A 13915-nucleotide genomic window follows, 5' to 3' on the forward strand; every position below is an offset into this window, starting at 1 on the left:
CGCGGCTGGTTTCTTCTTCGTTGGTAGTGTGCCATGTTTGCGGAAGTTATGCAGCAACACTAATCTACCGTCCTATGTTTGTGTATTGTTATGTTGTAGCTCCGTTTTTTTAATAATAAATCATGAATTTACCTAAAGGACCCGACTCTTTATGCTTCGATAAGGATGTTTTTATGAAGGTGAGAGTCGTTGTTGTCACGGGATTTATCTTCGACGAACTAGCTTCTTGCTACTTGACGAATGTGATTGACTAAATAACAAGGTTAAATGTTCATCTTTCTGTGTTTTCCTGCAGGATGACTTTGACGTTGACCAGTTTGTGTCAGAATGTCGGAAGCAGGTGCAGCTGGAGGAGATGAGAGAAGACCTGGAGCTCTACTACAAGCTGCTAAAGACAGCCATGGTGGAGCTCATCAACAAGGACTATGCTGACTTTGTTAACCTCTCCACCAATTTGGTAATTTGATCTCGTTGTTCCTTCTTGTTTTTTCCACACGACTTTTACTTAGCCATAGCATTTTCAGTATGTGGAATCGAACTATGGAATGGATTGAGTAAGGAAATCAAACAATGCAAACAACGATGAGCCAATTCAAGAAACAATACAAGCAGTTGATGTTTGCTAAATACAAGGATGAAGAGTCTTGAACCAGTCATGATGTGCTATATATATCACTATATTGACACTTACTATGGTACCCATTATGTCATTGGATGCTCATATCACCTCGTACTTCGGTACGTGACAAAAAAAATAAAAATAATAAAAAAAATACATTAATAAATAATAAATTAAATAATAAATATATATAATATAAAATACAAAATATATAATAACAAATTTAAAAAATTATAAAAAAATTAAATTATATTAGGAAAGCAGGAAGTGAACAAATGTAACAGTTCCTCAGATGTCTGCTAGACGTACTGAAGGTACTTTGATGAAAATCAAAGATGGCTGCCACTAATTTTCCTGTGTCAGAGTCTCTTTGCAAATCTGTTTAAAATCACCAAAATACTGGTGCCATCCATGTGCTATGAAAGCATTGTTGGTGATAAAGTATTCTTTTGGTTCATTTTTTGAGGATATTTGACGAGTTCTGGTGTTTTTTGACCGTGAACTTTGAAAGAGGCCTGAGAGCATACAGTGACCAGCAACAGAACTTCAAGCTTCCTGGAGCATACCTTTTGTAAAAGAGGTTGAAAACATGGCGACAACAACTAAAAAGTTGGCAGAAGAGCTGGAAGAGATTAAAAAAACGCTCAATTTCATGTCTGAGGAGATCAGCAAAGTGGTTAAGCAGCAAGCCAGTCTGATGGGCCTAGTGGAAGAAGTCCGTGAGCTGAAGGCCACAATCAAACTTAAAGACCAGAAGATCCATCTGCTTGAAGAAAGGATCGATGACTTGGAGCAGTTCTCCAGGGGAAATGATCTGATCATCACTGGGCTGGATACAAGACATCGCAGCTATGCCAGGGCTGCAGCCAGCGACCAGCAAGGTGAGGATGCACCACCTGGAGAACTGCTCACACTAGAGACACAAGTTGTTAAATTTTTGAGCAGTAAGAACATTGATCTGGACAGTGAGAACATCTCAGCCTGCCACAGCCTTCCACATAAGGATAAAAATGCCAAACCAACCATTGTTGTTCAGCTTACCAACAGAAAGTATAAGATTAATCTACTACGGCAGGCAAAAAAACTAAAGGGCACAGGGGTGTACATAAATGAACATTTGACAAAGAAAAATGCTGAAATAGCTAGACATAGCCGCATACTCAGAAAACAAAATAAAATTCAAGCAACATGGACAAGAAATGGGAAAACATTTATCAAGTTAAACGGACCACCAGAGCAGGCAAAGGTGATTGCAGTGAGGAATCTGAGAGATCTGGAACAATATAAGTGACAATAGGTGCAGCTTGGTTAGCAAATGGCACACTTAGAGGATTGGAAAATGTTTGTTTGGTTTATTAGAACAAAGAAGCAAGATAAAGAGTTAGTGCGAAGTATGAAAACAGAATTTGTTGCTTTTTACTTTGAGTTATACCATGTGCTCTATAGAGAGCAGTTGTATTATATTTTGTACATTGTACAAAATTTGTGATTTTGTTTTGCTGTTTTTTGTGGATATTTGCTTTTTTCACTTAGGATATGACAGATAAAAAAATATATTTTCCTTTAGAACAGGAGTATGATGATTTCTATGAGAATGAAAACTTTTTAGCTGAGCCCTGTCTCAATAGAATATATGAGGAGTCACACTTAAGTTTTTTGAAGTCAGATGAACATAAATCATTTAGCTTTGAGAATGACATTGATCCAGATGCAAATTTTTATAAAGATTGGAACGCTGGGTCCAAATATTACACGGAAAATCTGTTTAATGAACTCGGTCTGGATGGATTTTCAATTATACACTTTAATAGTCGAAGCCTCTATGCAAATTTTGATCAAATCAAAGAAAATTTGCAATCATTAAAACATAGTTTTCAAGTCATTGCCATCAGTGAAACCTGGCTGACAAATGAAAAGGGCTCCAATTTCATATTGGAGGGATACAATCATTTTAGTGTAAACCGCAAAACTAAAAGGGGTGGTGGAGTGGCTCTCTTTGTACAGAAAGACTTTCAGTGTAGAGTGGTTGACAGTACGGTTGTGGATGATATCATGGAGAGTCTGACAATTGAAATTCATTCCACGAATCTGAAAAGTATTATTGTGAGTTGTGTATATAGGACACCTGGCTCTTGTATTGATTCCCTTGTTAATTCCATGGTTGACATTTTAGGTAAGGTATGTGATAAGAAACAAGTTTTTGTTTGTGGTGATTTCAATATTGATTTAATGAAATGGAATGAACATAAAATGACAACAGAATTTTGCAACACAATGTTCAGTTTAGGTATTTGGCCTCTAATTGATAAACCGAGTCGAATAACTAAAGAGAGTGCAACACTTATAGACAATATTTTTACAAATACTCATCAACAAGTAACAAGTGGTTTGCTCATAAGTGATGTCAGTGACCACCTTCCTGTTTTTGTAGTTGTGCATAATTTAATTGCTAGATGTCCGACTGATAAAAATAAACTTCCCTGCAAATTAAGGAGACTAAAAACACCAGAAAGAACTGAAGCCTTAAAGAAGGATCTTAGGAATTGTAACTGGGATGAGGTTTATGTCGATGATCCAGATTTAGCATATGATGCATTTTTGTCTGTATTCTTGAAATTATATAATAAGCATTGTCCTATAAAAATGTGTAGGGTGAAAGATCATTATGAAGGTAAACCATGGATTACAAAAGGTCTGCAAAAGGCATGCAATAAGAAAAATCAACTGTACAAAAAGTTTTTACAGCAGAGAACTAGTGATAGTGAGGAAAAATATAAGCGTTATAAGAACAAACTAACTACTATTATGAGAACTCAAAAAAAGGAATACTACAGTAAAATGTTGGAGGACAGTAAAAATAATATACAAAAAACTTGGAAGGTAATCAATTCTATCATTCAGAATAAAAATAATAATTCAGAACTTCCTGATTTTTTTATAAATAAAGTTAATGATAGAGTGGATGATTTAAAAAATATTGTTGACGAGTTCAATGACTACTTTGTAGATGTTGGAGCTTCTTTGGCAAAACAGATTACTGTATCTGATGACAACAAAAACATGTTTAAAAATTTGATCAACACTAATGTTAGTTCTATGTTTCTAAGTGGGGTACATGAAACTGACATTATTGAAATTGTAAGAAAATTAAAAAATAAGAGATCACTCGACATCCATTCCATTGATACAGTAATTATTAAAGATGTTATTGATTATATTGTCAGACCTTTGACCTATGTTTGTAATCTGTCTTTTCAAAAAGGGACCTTTCCTGACAACATGAAGTTAGCAAAAGTGATCCCAATTTATAAAAATGGTGACAAACACTGTATGGAAAATTACAGACCAATATCACTTTTGCCATAATTTTCAAAAATTTTAGAGAAATTGTTTGTGAAACAATTAAATCTCTTCATTCATAAAAATAAATTATTAAGTGAAAATCAATACGGATTCAGAGAAGGTAGAACTACTGCATTTGCAGTAATGCAAATGGTAGAAGAAATATCAAATGCAAATGAAAATGGTGAGTGTTCTATTGGTCTGTATATTGATCTGCAGAAGGCTTTTGATACCATAGATCACAGACAGTTATTGAAGAAATTAGAGATGTATGGAATACGAGGGGTTGCTCATTCTTGGTTGGAAAGTTATTTAGGTAATAGACACCAGTGTGTACAAATCAATAACACTAGTTCAGCACTTAGAAAGATCACATGTGGTGTACCACAAGGATCAGTGATTGGTCCAATATTGTTCATTCTCTATATCAATGACATCTGCAATGTAACTGGTTTTTTTAGATATGTAATATTTGCAGATGATACTAATTTGTTTTGCTCTGGTAAGAATTTAAAGGAACTTTTGCGTTGTGTAGAAATGGAGCTGGAAAATCTCAAGACTTGGTTTGATGTCAATAAATTATCTTTAAATATTAAGAAAACAAAATTTATGGTTTTTGGGAATCTAAATGAAAGCGATTGTAATGTTAAACTGAAAATCTGTAATGTCGACATTGAAAGAGTTTCTGAGACTAAATTCCTTGGGGTTGTCATTGATCAAAAATTAACATGGAAACAACACACTGAATATATCAAAGGGAAAATGTCAAAATCACTTGCAATCCTTTATAAATCCAGATATGTATTGAATTCCAAGGCTTTGCATTTGATCTACAATTCATTGATTGTTCCCTACATATCTTACTGTGTGGAATTGTGGGGATCCACTTTTAAAAGCACCATAAATTCAATAATAAAACTGCAAAAACGAGCAATACGTATCATTAATAAGGCTGATTATTATGCTCACACGGAGCCACTTTTTCTAAATTCTCATGTCATGAAATTTTACGATTTGTTTTATTATAAAATAATGCAAATTATGTTCAGAGCAAAATCAAAAACGCTCCCTGACTCAATACAGAAGTTCTTTTCAATTCAGGAGAGTCCCTATAATCTCAGAGGTGTTTGTAAATTTACTGTACAAAAAGCTAAAAAAGGTATGAAAAGGAGATGCGTCTCCATCACTGGAGTTAAATTCTGGAATGATGCCAACATAAATTTAAAAACATGTCATTCCTTTTTGGCTTTTAAGAAAATGGTTTGTAAAGCTATTTTTGAAGTTTATAAGTGTGATTAATTTTCTGTTGTTGTTTCTTTGCTTTTCTGGAGGTTGGTAGCCTAAAAAGCTGAAATTATAGGATAGGCTTTTATAAGCAGTTTGCTTCTGCCTATGCCTTTTCAGTCATTATTATTCAACACATGAATTTTGATTTTGTGATTATGTTATTGATGTCAATATTGTGTACAATATTTGGTGTTGTCATGACTGAATAAAAAAAAAAAAAAAAAAAAAAAAAAAAAAAAAAAAACAGTTACTGATTGTAAAAGTACCAGATGGAGGGGTAGGATTTAATAAGCTTTGTACTTCGGTATGTGACAAAAAATAAAAAAATAAATTAAAAATAATAAAATAAAATAAAAAATACATTAATAAATAATAAACATATATAATATAATATACAAAATATACAATAATAAATAAATAAGAAAATGAAAAAAAATTAAATTTATTTAAATATTATATTAGGAAAGCAGGAAGTGAACAAATGTAACAGTTACTGATTGTAAAAGTACCACATGGAGGGGTAGGATTTAATAAGCTCTGCTTCTTCCTACTCCTTTTGGAACTGTGAACTGATTATGTGATGCATTCAATTGTAATCTGATGCATGTTCAAATGAAATTAAACCATTACCATTACTTATAAGGTTTGTGGCTTTATCTCAGGTGGGGATGGACAAAGCCCTCAATCAGCTCTCTGTGCCGCTGGGACAGTTACGTGAGGAGGTTATGGTATGTGTTTATTTAAAATGTATTGTTTGGATTCTTCCATATTAATATTGATGACTTGTCATCTGATGCAGAGTCTCCGGTCATGTGTGAGCGAGGTGATAAATGCAATAGACACCCAGCTGTCCAAACAGGAAGACCTGCAGAAGAAAAAGGTAGTGCCTTAGGTAGTACTCTATGTTGTAGACCATTAAAAGATATTCACTCGAATGTCTGTCAGGTTTGCGTCCTGAGACTGATCCAGGTGGTGCGCTCGGTTGAGAAGATTGAGAAAATCCTCAACTCCCAGAACCCCAAAGAGTCCAGTTCTTTGGAAATCAGCAGGTGTGATTGTGGATCACGATATTTGAAGATCCTAGTCCGGTAGATGATACCTTTTGGGTGTTCAGCCCCTTGTTAGCAGGTCAGATCCTGGAGAGAATCGCCACAGAATTCAACCAGCTGCAGTTCCACGCTGTGCAGAGCAAAGGCATGCCCCTGCTGGACAAAGTCAGACCTGTAAGTTCTGGTGATGCGTTCATGACATAACGATCTGACCAACAAGTTTGCAGTGTTTCCCAAAGGACTGTAATGTATTTGCGGTGGTGATGTAATAGTCAAATTTGCATAATTGCAAATGTTTGCATCTGCAACACACCTTCCAGCGCATCGCAGGCATCACCTCCATGCTGCAACAGTCTCTGGAGGGTCTTCTCATTGAAGGTCTACAGACGTCCAACGTGGACATGGTGCGTCACTGCCTGAGGACTTACGCCACCATCGACAAGACCCGAGACGCCGAAGCGCTGGTGGGACAAGTCCTGGTGAAACCGTTCATAGATCAGGTCAATATAAAGAAGGAAGTACCATTCTTTGAAACAAACACCCGACCCTGAATAAAAAAAAACGTCCCTGCTGCTTGTAGGTGATTGTGGAAGAGGTGGTGGAGTCCCGTCCAAATGGTCTCCAGATGATGTTTTCAACGCTGCTGGAGTTTGTTCCTCACCACTGCCGACTACTGAGGGAGGTGACGGGAGGAGCCGTAGCCAGGTATTATTATTATTGGGAAAGGCTTCTACAGGAAATTTTGGAAAGAAAAATATGCTGCACGGTGGTGGAGTGGTTAGCACGCAGACCTCACAGCTAGGAGACCAGGGTTCAGTCCCACCCTCGGCCATCTCTGTGTGGAGGTTGGGTTTTCTCCGGGTACTCCGGTTTCCTATCACATTCCAAAAACATGCTAGGTTAATTAGCGACTCCAAATTGTCCATAGGTATGAATGTGAGTGTGAATGGTTGTTTGTCTATATGTGCCCTGTGATTGGCTGGCCACCAGTCCAGGGTGTACCCCGCCTCTCGCCTGGAGACAACTGGGATAGGCTCCAGCACCCACCTCGACCATTGTGAGGAAAAGCAGTAGAAAATGAATGAATGAAAGAAAAACATGTAAATGACGCCCTCTGCTGGTGGCGGCCAAACAGTGCAGTACATTCTGGAGCTGCTGCTCCAAACTGGCCAGGATCGGGCATCGTTTGCATTTGAACGATTCTGCTTCCGAATCTGATTCATTTTGAGTCATAGATCTTTTCAGATGGAATGCCTGAATTTCTTCATTACTTTATACAATTATTATTTCATTCATTCATTTTCTACCGCTTATCCTCACGAGAGGGTGCTTGAGCCTATCCCAGCTGTCTTCGGGTGAGAGGTGGGGTGGCCAGCCAATTACAGGGCAGATATAGACAAACAACCATTCACACTCACATTCATACCTATGGACAATTTGGAGTCGCTAATTAACCTAGCATGTTTTTGGAATGTGGGAGGAAACCGGAGTACCCGGAGAAAACCATTTGTCAAAATAATTTTTGTTTTTTTTTACAGTACTTAATCCTGCTTATACTTCAATTTTTGCGGCGTTATGACATGATGGCACTTGTAAACATGAGTGTCGGCCATTTTTTCTTTTTAGTTAATTTTCAGACAATGTGAATTAAATAAATCGCCAATTAACCCAAGTTGAAATATTAAAGAAGTTGCCATAAAGTTGTAATATAATAATAAACCAACTAAATCTAGAATTACAGTAGCTTTGTGAATGTTAATTAAATATTAAAGTCAAAATATTACAAGAAGAACATGTAGTATGAAGATTCATTCATTTTCTAGCGCTTATCCTCACAAGGGTCACGGGGGGATGCTGGAACCTATCCCAGCTGTCTTTGGGCAAGAGGCGGGGTACACCCTGGACTGGTGGCCAGCCAATCACAGGGCACATATAGACAAACAACCATTCACACTCACATTCATACCTATGGACAATTTGGAGTCGCTAATTAACCTAGCATGTTTTTGGAATGTGGGAGGAAACCGGAGTACCCGGAGAAATCCCACACAAACCAACCACACAGACATAGCCGAGGGTGGGATTGAACTCGGGTCTCCTAGCTGTGAGGTCTGCGCGCTAACCACTCTTCCACCGCGCAGCTCTTTTTATACAATTATTATTTCATTAAATATTGTCTAATAATTATTTTCTCTCCTCAGCGACAAAGCCGACATCGTTCCCGGCTACGACTTCACGGTGAACTCAGTGTGGCCCGAGATGGTGAAATGCATCGAGGAGAGGTTGGCTTATCTGTTCAACCCCGGAAACCCAGATATTTTTTTTGAGGTAGAACTTAAAAGTCACTTTGATGTTTGTTGCTTGTCATGGTCTCACCATGTGTGTGTGTGTGTGTGTGTGTGTGTGTGTTCTCGGTCTTCTTCTAGCGTTACAGCATGAGCACAGACTTTGTGCGCAGGTTCGAGCGTCAGTGCAGCTCCCAGGCCAGCGTGAGGAGGCTCAGAGTGCATCCTTCTTACGTCGGCTTCCACAACAAATGGAATCTACCCGTTTATTTTCAGCTGCGGTGCGTTTTTGCTCGTAAATAAAACCAACGCGTGTACAGCGCAGCACAGTGTGAACCCTTGGCTGCGTGTTTATTTGTTAGCCGCTCGTACATAAACGTTGCATAACACAAAGTCTGTTATTTCCAGGAAGGACAGTGTTGCTTCATGTCGCTGATTTCACTTTGGTTGTTTTGTTCTTTTGTAGGTTCAAGGAAATAGCAGGAAGTCTGGAGAACGCCATCAGTGATGGACTACAAGCTGCACCAGGTTTGTCTTTCCTATGTTTTTAGCCGACCTAGCATACCTAACGATCATGGTATGTGTATTTACGTCCAGCCGGGAGCGTATACCGCCTGCAAGCGTCTGCGGTGCTCTGGTCCTGCGTCATGAGGTGCTGGTCCGACCAAGTCTACCTCCCGCCTTTGGCGCACCGCTTCTGGAAGCTGACCCTGCAGCTCTACTCGCGATATGGAACCTTCCTGAACGAGGTAACAGCCTCGATGGCAAGTCATCGTTAGCATTGTTGTGATGATTGACAGTTACTATGGTACCCATTATGTCATTGTATGGTCATATCACCAAAAACATAAAATTAAATTAAATTAAAAAATAAAAAATACTTCAAGGATGAAGAGTCTTGAACCAGTCATGATGTGCTATATATATATCACTATATTGGCGGTTACTATGGTAACCATTATGTCATTGGATGGTCATATCACCTCGTACTTCGGTACGTGACAAAAATAAAAAATATTAAAAATTATAAAAAACATTATTAAAAAAATAAATTATTAAAAAAATATTTTAAATAATTATAATAAAATTATAATAAAATAAATTTATGGGAGTTATGGTGAGCATAATGTCATTGTATGGTCATATCACCTCGTACTTTGGTACGTGACAAAAAAATTGAAAAAAATTGAAAAAATGTATAAAAAAAAATGAAAAAATTTGAAAAATGTGAAAAAAATTGAAAAAATTATTTTAAAAAATAGAAAAGAATATTTAAAAAAATGGAAAAAATCATAAAGACATATTTAAAAAATTATAAAATAATAAAATACATTTTTTTAAAATTGTTTAAATTATATTAGGAAAGCAGGAAGTGAACAAATGTAACAGTTACTGATTGTAAAAGTACCAGATGGAGGGGTAGGATTTAATAAGCTTTGCTTCTTCCTACTCCTTTTGGACATGTGGAACTGGGAACTGATTATGTGATGCATTCAATTGTAATCTGATGCATGTTCAAATGAAATTAAACCATTACCATTACCATGATCCGCCGGTCCTTGTGAACAGGTTCTGACCAAGACCCCGACCCAAGACGCCGGCAAAGAGCCCACCAGGCCCCTCCCCAGCTCGGCCTCGTCTACCTCCAGCAGGACGTCCATGGAGGAGACGGGCAGCGAGAGCGGAAGCCCCGCCTCCTTGTCCACCAAACATCTGATCCACATCGCCGCAGACGTGCAGAAACTACAAAAGCAGGTATGAGACGTCGATGTCCTCCATTTTAGTTTCATCAGTCCAAGAGTTCTTGGACTAGATGTCAGGATATATTTCTAACGAGCTCCTCTCGTCTCTTAGCTACCAGAACTGTCACAGATAGTCAGACGGCGGTTGGATGACATTGGCTTCACAAATTTTGCCATTGTGGAAGGTAAGTGTTGGCTGATATCACATTTATTTTTTTTTAATTTATTTTATTATTTTATATTTTTTTATTATATATTTTTTTAATAATTGTTAATATTTTTTTATTTTTTTAAATAATGTTTTTTATAATTGTTTATATTTTTTTATTTTTGTGAAGAAAAAAATGATAATAAAAAATTTGGGGCGGCACAGCGATCTAGTGGTTAGCGCGCAGACTTCACAGCTAGGAGGACCAGGGTTCGATTCCACCCTCGGCCATCTCTGTGTGGAGTTTGCATGTTCTCCCCGTGCATGCGTGGGTTTTCTCCGGGTACTCCGGTTTCCTCCCACATTCCAAAAACATGCTAGGTTAATTGGCGACTCCAAATTGTCCATAGGTATGAATGTGAGTGTGAATGGTTGTTTGTCTATATGTGCCCTGTGATTGGCTGGCCACCAGTCCAGGGTGTACCCCGCCTTTTGCCCGAAGACAGCTGGGATAGGCTCCAGCACCCCCACGACCCTCGTGAGGAAAAAGCGGTAGAAAATGAATGAATGAATGAATGAATTAAAAAAATTGAAAAAAATATTTTAAAAAATAGAAAAAAATTATAAAAAAATATTTTAAAAATGATAACATAACAAAATAATTTTTTAATTTAATTTTTTTAAGGAAAGCAGGGAGTGAACAAATGTAACAGTTACTGATTGTAAAAGTACCAGATGGAGGGGTAGGATTTAATAAGCTTTGCTTCTTCCTACTCCTTTTGGACATGTGGAACTGTGAACTGATTATGTGATGCATTCAATTGTAATCTGATGCATGTTCAAATGAAATTAAACCATTACCATTACCACGAAAGGCGCTTTAAAAGGTGTGTGAATGAAGTAATGAGTGTTTCCTTATTCGTCCCCTTTAGAGGCGCTAGCGGACTCCAACGCCCGTCTGTCCGGCATCGTCCCCGCCCTCAGCGCACGCATGACCCAGCAGCTCGGCGAGCGCTGCTGCCGCTTCCTCAAGAGCGCGTCGGAGGTGCCACGGCTCTACCGCAGGACCAATAAGGTCAGTCCGTGTTGGGTTTGTCATATCGAGACGGTTGCTCAGCGTGTCGTCTTGTGAGGACAGGAAGCGCCCGTGCGAGCGTCGGCGTACATGGACAACGCCCTGCAGCCGCTTCACCAACTGCTGTCCGACTCAACGGGCCTGGTCCATCCGGCGACAACGCAAGAGTGGATGAGAGTGACGCTTTCGGAGTGCACGCAAAGGTGAGCTCATACGGTTTGGGAACGCAACTCAAATCATCAAAATGTTCATTTGTATTATTATATTATATCGTCTAAGTCAGGGGTCTCAAACTCTATTTACTTCGGGGCCACTGGAGCTCGGGTCTGGGTGAGACTGGGCCGCATCAGGTTTTCCAAAAAAAAACCCAAAAAAAACGCATTTATTAAAAACGAAAAAATGTAAAAAATAATTTTTTTAATTAAAAATTTTTAAAAATTAAAAAAACTTTTTTTTAATTTTTTCTACACAAAATAAGATGCAAATAAATAAACAAATCAAGAATAAAGAAAATCAATCAATCGGTAATAAATAAATAAATAAATAAATAAATATAATAATAATAATAATAATAAAACGGCAAATAATAAAAACTTAAGAAACCACATATAGTTGGTGGACAGACTAATTATTTTTTTCAGATTAAAATTAATAAAGCGTTATTAAATTCATGTAGACATGACAAAACACGACTATAGTCACATTTATACTCTTTTTATTTACAACATATTGCGCAACTGCAGGGTCTTGAGACACATGCTAACTCGCAAACTAGAGAGCTAGCGACCTAAACGGTAACCTTCAAATTATTTCCTTTAAAACTTAAATAGCCAAAAACTTACCACTTCCACACGGATAGGGAGGATAACTATTAACAGTTATTTAACCTTTAACATGAACATTAATCAAACGTAATCATTTTTTCTGGGTACATGATACCATACAGCATCCATATCAAACTAATATTAAACTTTCATATCAAGGCGGGGGCCTCCAACTAGTGTCCTGCGGGCCACATTTGGCCCGCGGGCCGCATGTTTGAGACCCCCGGTCTAAGTAATCGAACATGCGCGCTTGTGTTGCTCAGGTACTATGAGACCATCTCTGAGGTTCTGAGCTCGGTGAGAAAGATGGAGGAGAGCCTGAAGAGGCTGAAGCAAGCCAGGAAAGGAGCCAACGCGTCGACCAGTGCGGCGGGATCCAACGGCGGCCCGACGGACGACAGCAAGATCCGACTGCAGCTGGCTCTGGATGTGGAGTACCTGGGGGAACAGGTGGGTGGCGCCACTCGGGGGCCGGGGGTAGGGGGGTCAAAATGGCAGTCATCATACGCTGACTCTTGTGTTGTTGTCTTTCAGATCCGCAAGATGGGTCTGGAGCCGGCGGACATCTCCATGTTCTCCAGTCTGATGGAGCTGGTGAAGGAGGCCCGAGACCTGGTGGACCACAACCAGTAGACAACAGGAACCCCCCCCCCCTCCCCAAGGAGATGGAACACCATCGTGCACAAGTCCGACATCATGTGACTAGACGGGATGTGGAATGTTTTCCACTCAGTGACTCCAAACCACACTGGAAAGAAGGAATGTCATACAAATGACAGCATTGTGACATTTTGGTCCATATTTAATTTGATTATTATTATTATTATTATTATACACTTGGGAGTTATGTGCAGGATCTTTTTGTAAAATAAATGCTATCAATATGAATCATGTGCATATGTGTATGCTTGTATGTGTGTATATATACATATATATACGTATGTATGTATGTATGTATGTATGTATGTATGTATGTATGTGTATATATGTATGTGTGTATATATATATATGCATGTGTGTATGTACTATACTATGTAATACTATACTATGTATGTATGTACTATACTATGTATGTATGTGTGTGTATATATATGTATTTATTTATGTGTATATACATATGTATGTATGTGTGTACATATGTGTATATATAAGTATGTGTGTGTATGTATGTGTGCATGTGTATATATACAGTGCATGTATGTATGTGTAAATATATGTATGTATGTGTATGTATACAGCATGCTTGTATGTGTATATATATGTATGTGTATGTACTATACTATGTATGTATGTATGTATGTGTGTATGTACTATACTATGTAGTACTACACTATGTATGTGTGTGTATATATATGTATTTGTGTGTATATACGTATGTATGTATGTGTACATATGTGTATATATAAGTGTGTGTATGTATGTGTGTGCATGTGTATATATACAGTATGCATGTATGTATGTGTATATATGTATATGTATGTATGTGTATGTATAACTGTGTGTGTATACATGTTTGTATGTGTATATATATATATATATATATA

The 13915-nt window shown here is 37.8% G+C and overlaps 1 protein-coding gene across 1 annotated transcript; it reads left to right on the forward strand.

Moving 5' to 3' along the window:
• Positions 1-11: 11 nt before the first annotated feature.
• cog2 (component of oligomeric golgi complex 2) lies at positions 12-13310 on the forward strand. The gene is made up of 18 exons (XM_058058941.1): positions 12-179; positions 296-457; positions 5911-5976; positions 6048-6128; positions 6194-6297; positions 6363-6471; positions 6618-6797; positions 6878-7002; positions 8499-8625; positions 8724-8863; positions 9049-9110; positions 9180-9331; positions 10152-10337; positions 10437-10509; positions 11405-11547; positions 11611-11750; positions 12635-12821; positions 12906-13310. Exons 1-18 carry the CDS (start codon positions 123-125, stop codon positions 13002-13004), a joined length of 2193 nt encoding a protein of 730 aa, XP_057914924.1. The 5' UTR covers positions 12-122; the 3' UTR covers positions 13005-13310.
• Positions 13311-13915: the final 605 nt, after the last annotated feature.

Source organism: Doryrhamphus excisus, chromosome 20, assembly GCF_030265055.1.
Source record: "Doryrhamphus excisus isolate RoL2022-K1 chromosome 20, RoL_Dexc_1.0, whole genome shotgun sequence".
Taxonomy (NCBI): Eukaryota; Metazoa; Chordata; class Actinopteri; order Syngnathiformes; family Syngnathidae; genus Doryrhamphus; species Doryrhamphus excisus.